The sequence below is a fragment of the Lepeophtheirus salmonis genome, unplaced genomic scaffold, assembly GCF_016086655.4.
Source record: "Lepeophtheirus salmonis unplaced genomic scaffold, UVic_Lsal_1.4 unplaced_contig_11241_pilon, whole genome shotgun sequence".
NCBI lineage: Eukaryota > Metazoa > Arthropoda > Copepoda > Siphonostomatoida > Caligidae > Lepeophtheirus > Lepeophtheirus salmonis.
Window position 1 is genome coordinate 1 of NW_027289472.1, and position 6,737 is coordinate 6,737.

The 6,737-nt window shown below is 29.7% G+C and overlaps 1 protein-coding gene and 1 long non-coding RNA gene across 2 annotated transcripts; both read right to left on the reverse strand.

The window, feature by feature from the left end:
- Window positions 1-687: 687 nt before the first annotated feature.
- Window positions 688-1,498, reverse strand: LOC121130728 (uncharacterized). The gene is made up of 3 exons (XR_005868782.2): window positions 1,297-1,498; window positions 962-1,236; window positions 688-746 (listed from the first exon to the last, which is right to left on the reverse strand). It is a non-coding gene; the product is annotated as an uncharacterized lncRNA (long non-coding RNA).
- A 95-nt stretch (window positions 1,499-1,593) lies between these two features.
- On the reverse strand, window positions 1,594-4,568 carry LOC121130727 (aminopeptidase N-like). The gene is made up of 6 exons (XM_040726437.2): window positions 4,295-4,568; window positions 3,170-3,624; window positions 2,334-2,492; window positions 2,035-2,272; window positions 1,707-1,911; window positions 1,594-1,631 (listed from the first exon to the last, which is right to left on the reverse strand). Exons 2-6 carry the CDS (start codon window positions 3,316-3,318, stop codon window positions 1,594-1,596), a joined length of 789 nt encoding a protein of 262 aa, XP_040582371.1. The 5' UTR covers window positions 3,319-3,624; window positions 4,295-4,568.
- Between the last annotated feature and the right edge of the window lie 2,169 nt (window positions 4,569-6,737).

Sequence of the window (6,737 nt, forward strand, 5' to 3'; positions counted from 1 at the left end):
TAGTTTACTTATTAATAATTATTCATAGCATAGCAAAAGCTAATTCAAATTTAAACAATTAACTTAACAAAGAAATGAAAAAGCTTAAGCATTTTAAAATGTGTTGAACAAGTTTTAGCCTATGTTCATCACTTAAAATTTACTTACAACTCTATAATTCGATCATATTCAATTCTTAAAAATTCAATAAATCTTCCGTTTTGTGTCTCGATGACTTCTTCAAAAATATTTTTGCTGTGGAATTGAATGTTTGGTTTTCTCGAGTCATGTTTAAATATTTACATAAAATAAAATAAATTATTAGATTCAATAATATTATATTGACAAATAAATAAAGATACTTTTTAATGATGGACTTATTTTTTGAGCATGCTAAACCCATTATAATTTCTTGTTGATAGATATTAGATGCATTTTGGCTTGCAACGAAGTTCCAAACAGATTAATTTCCATTTCCAATTGCTGTACAAACTAAATCTTTAAGAAGGTATCCACTTGTTTTGAAAATAATAGAGTTAAAAATAATTAATTATACATTTCAAAAAATATACTTGGGAACTTTTGTTTCATTTTTCATCCATTCTTCAACTGCTTTCATGGATATATTTATACATTCTGTACTGTCAAACGTGCAGGACGATGCAGTAGAAAGCTCCAAAACATTTTTATTCAAAAAATCATTTGGTTTTTGGATCTTTCTTTTGATATTTTTCAAACAATTTTTGAGTTATATTCCGTAAATAAACCTAAAAACTTAAGTGTTAATTTATATATTGCTAAAGATTGATAATTTAAAATAGGCTATATCAATTATTCTACCCTTGGCTTTAATACAATTTTTTACGGGACGTTCAACATCTTTAGTTAACAAAGAATATTATCGTAGCCCACGCTATTTGAGCATATATTTATCAAGTGCTCTTTGTTTGGCCACATTGTTTATAGCTTTAATTTTGCCTACCTTTATTTTTTCATTATTTTCAATTCTAAATATTATTTTTGTGATTTCTAACAACTTTTTGAAAAAAGTAATCCATATTAATGGTTCATCCTCATTTGGTAAGTATGTAGTTATTTTGAAGGGAATTAAGTAACTAAGGAACCCTTCCATAGCCAAGCTAAATGAGTCATCTATCAATTGGGCCCTGTTATATTTGTATATTCTTGAGTGATTCAAACGAAGATAACGTGTGATTTGTTTCCAATTATCATCATTATAGTTAACTCGATAATATCCTTAAAATATTAGTGATGATATACGAATTAAAAATATTGAAATATGATTAATTAGCATACCTGTTTGGTTGATATTGAAAATTACAGGTTCTAAACAAGGAAAACTTTTTTTTAAATCCGTATCCTGAAAAGTTTGATTCATTTTAGTATTATTCAGCCAAATTAGTTTGATTGTCCCATTTTCGTTTTTGTCAATGATATTATATTTTAATGGGACCCACCATACATTATTAATTACTTTGTCACGCGCTTTAAAATTTTCCTAAATACATAATAAAAATTTTGTTGACACCAAATATGATAAATAAGATGTTGACCCTACAGTAAGCCATAAATCTTAATAAGTAAGTGAAAAAATTAAACACCACCAGGATAAACCATATTAACAAGATCAACTAATAAACAAAAAATGTACAAAATCATTTTTGGAATTCCTAAATATGATAAATAAATAAAGCCATAAATCACACCACCAGGATATTCATCATCCATCCATTTTTGATGATGTGTAAGCATCTGGGATATTTCGAGTACAATTTCATCTTTTGAAAGCAAAGAACTAACTGATGTGACATTTTCTTCTATCAACAAGGCTTCAGATTGGAAAGTTGAAAGACCCCAATTTTCCATTGCAATATAATTAAAACTAATTTTTGCAGGAATTGTAATCATATCCTTAAATTAATAGAATTAATAGTATGGATCTACCCATCCCAAGAGCCCTATGGGGAATTATGCCACTCCCTCGCAAGAAAAATAACCTTCAAAGCCCAACCCACGATTCCTGTGTTGACTAACCTGCTTAGTTATTGGCAGATTTTTTCCAAAATATTGATTCAAATATCGATACAAAGTTGGACTGACACTCTTTGCCAAGCATGTTTTTGACTTGTCATCTTCAGGAGTCCAAATTCTTAGTTGTGTGTTGTTCGAGAGAATTGTTTCATTTGTGTAATTTGTAATGACAAATGCCACAAGATGTGTGCTCATTAATGGAGTGGACTTGAAGATATCGGATACGAAATCTACAGAATTTCTAATTGAAAGAATGATATGATTTGGAAACATTTATAGATTAATGCTATGGAAAACAATACCCAGGTGTAATTGTTTGATTGATTAGCATATTTGAAATTGAGATCATATTTTTTGGACGACGAAGTGTTATATTGAATACGGACTTAAAACTTGGTTCATCAAAGCAAGGAAAGACAGTTCGAGCATATATTGGCATCATATTAGTGTAGTAGACTCCACTAAAAGAAAGTAAAAGCAATTAAAAGTTAGATTTATTAGTGTGCCGAACATTAATTAGATTTCTACAGATCTGTTATGGCCTCCAAATTTTTGTATCTCGTACTTCGGGGTGTTGAGTTTTTTATGAGGGCACATTTAAATTAATGTAGAGCATTTAGTCATAAATAATAATTGAATATAAATATGGAACGGCGTAACAGAATGGACAACCGGCTTGGGAGAAATTATTCTCTTGAACTGAAAATGCTTAGTTTTGCGTCTCAATAGTTCCTAGAAAAGGAAATATACTTTATGTATATGGACTTTATAGACAATTCGTAGGTCAGATATAGTAATTTTAATACCATTATGTTTATTAATACTTAAGCAGTGCATCTATATCTGACAAATTAAAGGGACATTAAAAGATTAAGAGCTCTTATTTTGTCTTTGCTCGCAGTAAAACTGGCTTGGCCTAGTTACTGCACTTTGATGTAAAAGTATTCGAAATTAAATTTAAAACATGAAGAAGAGGGGCGGCATATTAATCTTTACCTTAGCCCACACTCACAGAAAAAAATAACCTTCACTATAATTGGCTATGGAACCTACTTGATTTAGTTAAAACTAAAATTATGTTGAATTTTGAAATTGTGTCTACATATTTAACGATTAAATATAAATGCAAATGAATTACTTATTAAACATAAATCCCTTGGTCTTGTCTTCATAGACATAGGGTGTATTGTCATCCAATGTTGTTCTATCATTTGTTTCATCGTTACTATGATAGATAAGATCATATTCATAATCATCTGGTTCAATAAAAATTGTTGTGTAATTCATCGTCAAAATGTAATCTGAGCCAATGTTAAGATTTGTTGATAAATGAATAACAACAAAGTCAGTACCAACTTCTCCTGCTCATGAATTTGTAATGTTTATGTTATTTCCCGAAACTTTATCTATAATGTCCATATGTGTAATATTGATGTTTTTGGCATGCAATGTTATATTTTTAGATCCATCTATAACACACATAACTTCAATTTTGACGACTCCAAAGAGAGTGTTAGTTTTTTCATATTCCGGATTTAGTTCAATACTATAACTTCTAGGTACGACATGACTGGGTAATCGAAAATCAAGAGCCTTAAAAATAAATGAAAATACATTTGAAATAATAATAGGGAGGTATAATTGGTTTTAGTATTTTTCAATTTCAAGCAAGTTTCTATGACCTGTGCTCAAACACTTTTGTTGAATAACAACGTCTTCGTGCTACATTATCTACGGTTCTTTGAAAGTAGTGAGAGCACATGCACCTCTGTTGTGACTCCTTTTCTGAATTTATAACCCTTTTCTCTGTTCATTATTTTTATTTTATTAAAAATATACTATTTGGGCTTAATTGAAGTCTTTGGACCAATTGTTCCCCATTGGTTTTGTTCAAAACCTTGCGAGCATTAAAATTGGTACTACACCGGAAATAACAATGACTATTCTATAAAATGGATCGCAAAATTTGTATACTACTTTAAACATAGCATAAAAATTCAAATCATATCTAAATATTACATGTACAAGCCGAATAATATGCCAGAAAGTTAAAAGTGTGCCAACAACAAGTCTCGCTCTCCGTAACAAATGAATAATAAAAAGAGACTGATTAGTGTCGGTCATCTTCTAAACCAGGTTTCCTGTTTGGTTTCAAAATGTGAAAACTGGATACGCCGTGTTGTGCAGTGACACGCAAAAAACAGGATGCTGTTAAACCAGGGTCTACTGTATATGTAAATTTAAAAGACAAAATAATTCTTACCTTAACGCCACTACAATACGCGACCCACATCAATAATAATAATAGTCGTGACATGTTGCAACTATTACTCCAGGATAACTCAAAGTATAATTTTATCTTCATATTTATATGTTAACATTAAACACAAGTGATTTTGATATTGTTGTCATGCGATATATATTTGAGACTAACAGATATTTGACCAAAAAAATTTTATTTTATTTTATTTGCTAATATCTAGTAATAAAAGCTAGCTTATTGTTTTGTAGACAAAGCCCATAGGAATAAGATCCTTTACCTAACGTTAAGTGTGAATCATACAAACAACTGTTATATGTGTTTCATATATGCTTTAGTTAGAGTGGGGCATTAAGTATTACTTATGTCCATACGAGAGTATTTACTTAAATTCTCTCAAAACAAAATACCTTAAATGTAAGGACGGACCCACGAAATGGAATCAAGAGAATAATCTATCTTTAGTCTCGGGTCCCATTTGTCGTTTTAACAAAATAATTAAGTGGGTTAGGTTATTAAAATTTTGGCCTTTCAGACCAAGGAAAAGACAAAAAAAAAAAAAAAAAAAATTAAATCAATTAAGTTTCATTTTTTAACTTTTAGATAGGGTTTTGGCTTCATAGGTAGAATAAGGTCAAAACCAATGGCATCACTAGTCCCATAGGGGAAGGGGGCTTAAACTGCCTTAAAAGTTTTTGAAGCCCTCCCCCAAAAAAATATTTTTCATATATAACTAAAAATAAATTTATTTATATAAGTAATTATATAACAGTTTGGATAATTTTTTTGAATAAGCCTCCCCCAACTGATGAAAGCTACCAACGCCCCTGGTCAAGACCATGCTTTTATTGAAACGGAGCTTTCTTACATTTATACTAAACACTCACACTTAAGCACAGTTGTTCAGTTGTTAGGTAATATTCCTTTGAGTGAGTCCTTATGATGAGTTTTTTGTCAAAAAAATTATGATGTTGTTTTTTTTATATTTTTTTCACCAGTCTCCTTGTAACTCTATCCACTTCTCGCAGGGAAGTTACAGACAGGACATATATTGCCCAGAGAAGTATGTAGAGTTTAATTTTTATAATATTATCCTTGTTCGTCTATCCATGAGTATTTTCCAATATGAATAATCCATCATGTCGATTTATAATTAATTCATAATAGAGAAGTGATTATCACTTCCTACATTATAATTGCTGTTGTGTTTGTTTATTATTAAATTTATTCAATGCACTACAACGGTAAAGATTTGAACTACATTCGAACTACATATTACTGTATTGTGTTTATAAATCTATAATTAATAAAAAATATTTTTCTATTTAGCAACACTCATTCATTAATTTACCTTATATGAAATAAATAGCTTATGAATAATATCTATTTGATCTTCTGTCATTTTAAATTGAATTTTAGTATACAATCGTATATATCAATAAATACAATATTATTTTTCGGCTAAATGACCAAAATTACCCTTCTGTAAAAATTTTAGTAAGGGGGAAAATGTTATATAAAATACCCTACAAGTTCATTTGATGCCAAGGGTAGGGATGGACTAAACTTTGTCTTCTTAGCATGGACTTTGTTGTAGATTTTATTTTTAAACATTTTAGAAGGGAATACTTTTTTACACAGCAGATTTAAAGTTTTCAAATCAAACCCAAAACTTTACATATTCTCCAATTTCATGAGGTTTAGAATAGACTCCCTTTGGGGAAAGATAAATAATTATGTAAATTAATCTAAGCTTTCAATCGTTTATGAACGGTTCCATTGCATCAACTCATTGTCGAAGCATTTATAAGTCCGCAATGAAAATACAAACGGGAACAATTACACCGAGAGGCTGACCTATTCAAAAGTAAAGTAAAACTCAAAATGAACAAAATTGATGATCTTTCTAAATAAGATTACAATATTGTATCCTTAAAAAGAAGAAGCATATAAATATGTCAATTTTAACAAAACAGGAGAGATAAGTCTCTGTCATCTGCAAAGAAATAAGGTCCTTTTTATTCTAATCTTTTCGATCGCTTTAATTTTACACTATTAAACACATTTGCAAGATGTAGTGTTCAATATGCCAACTTTTGTGAGAACCTAAGGTGCAATGAACATCAAAATTTGGACAATATTGCAGATGAAACATATTTGAATGGAAAATACAAAGCCTTTGAATATATCATTGGAATCATATGAACATAGATGATATAAAAAATGCAATAAATAATCAAGCAAAGCGACACAAGGCACCAGAACCCTCTGGTTTAACCTTCAAATTCTATAAGAAATACTTGAATAACTTAGTTCCCATTTTGTTAAGTTTTTATTAACGGGTATTGGATCTAGATACTTCCCCAACTTGTATCCGAGAGGAGTATTGTTTTAATTCAAAAACATAATAAGGATTCAAAATACCTCAAGAATCTGAGTTCATTCA

Excerpts from the sequence above, each read along its gene's own strand:
- LOC121130727 (XM_040726437.2), bottom strand. The coding sequence starts at position 3,318 with ATGAATTACACAACAATTTTTATTGAACCAGATGATTATGAATATGAT. Across the intron at positions 2,493-3,169 it reads AAGGGATTTATGTTTAATAA|TGGAGTCTACTACACTAATA; the intron begins GTAATTCATTTG and ends ACTTTCTTTTAG. Across the intron at positions 2,273-2,333 it reads AATCAAACAATTACACCTGG|AAATTCTGTAGATTTCGTAT; the intron begins GTATTGTTTTCC and ends TCTTTCAATTAG.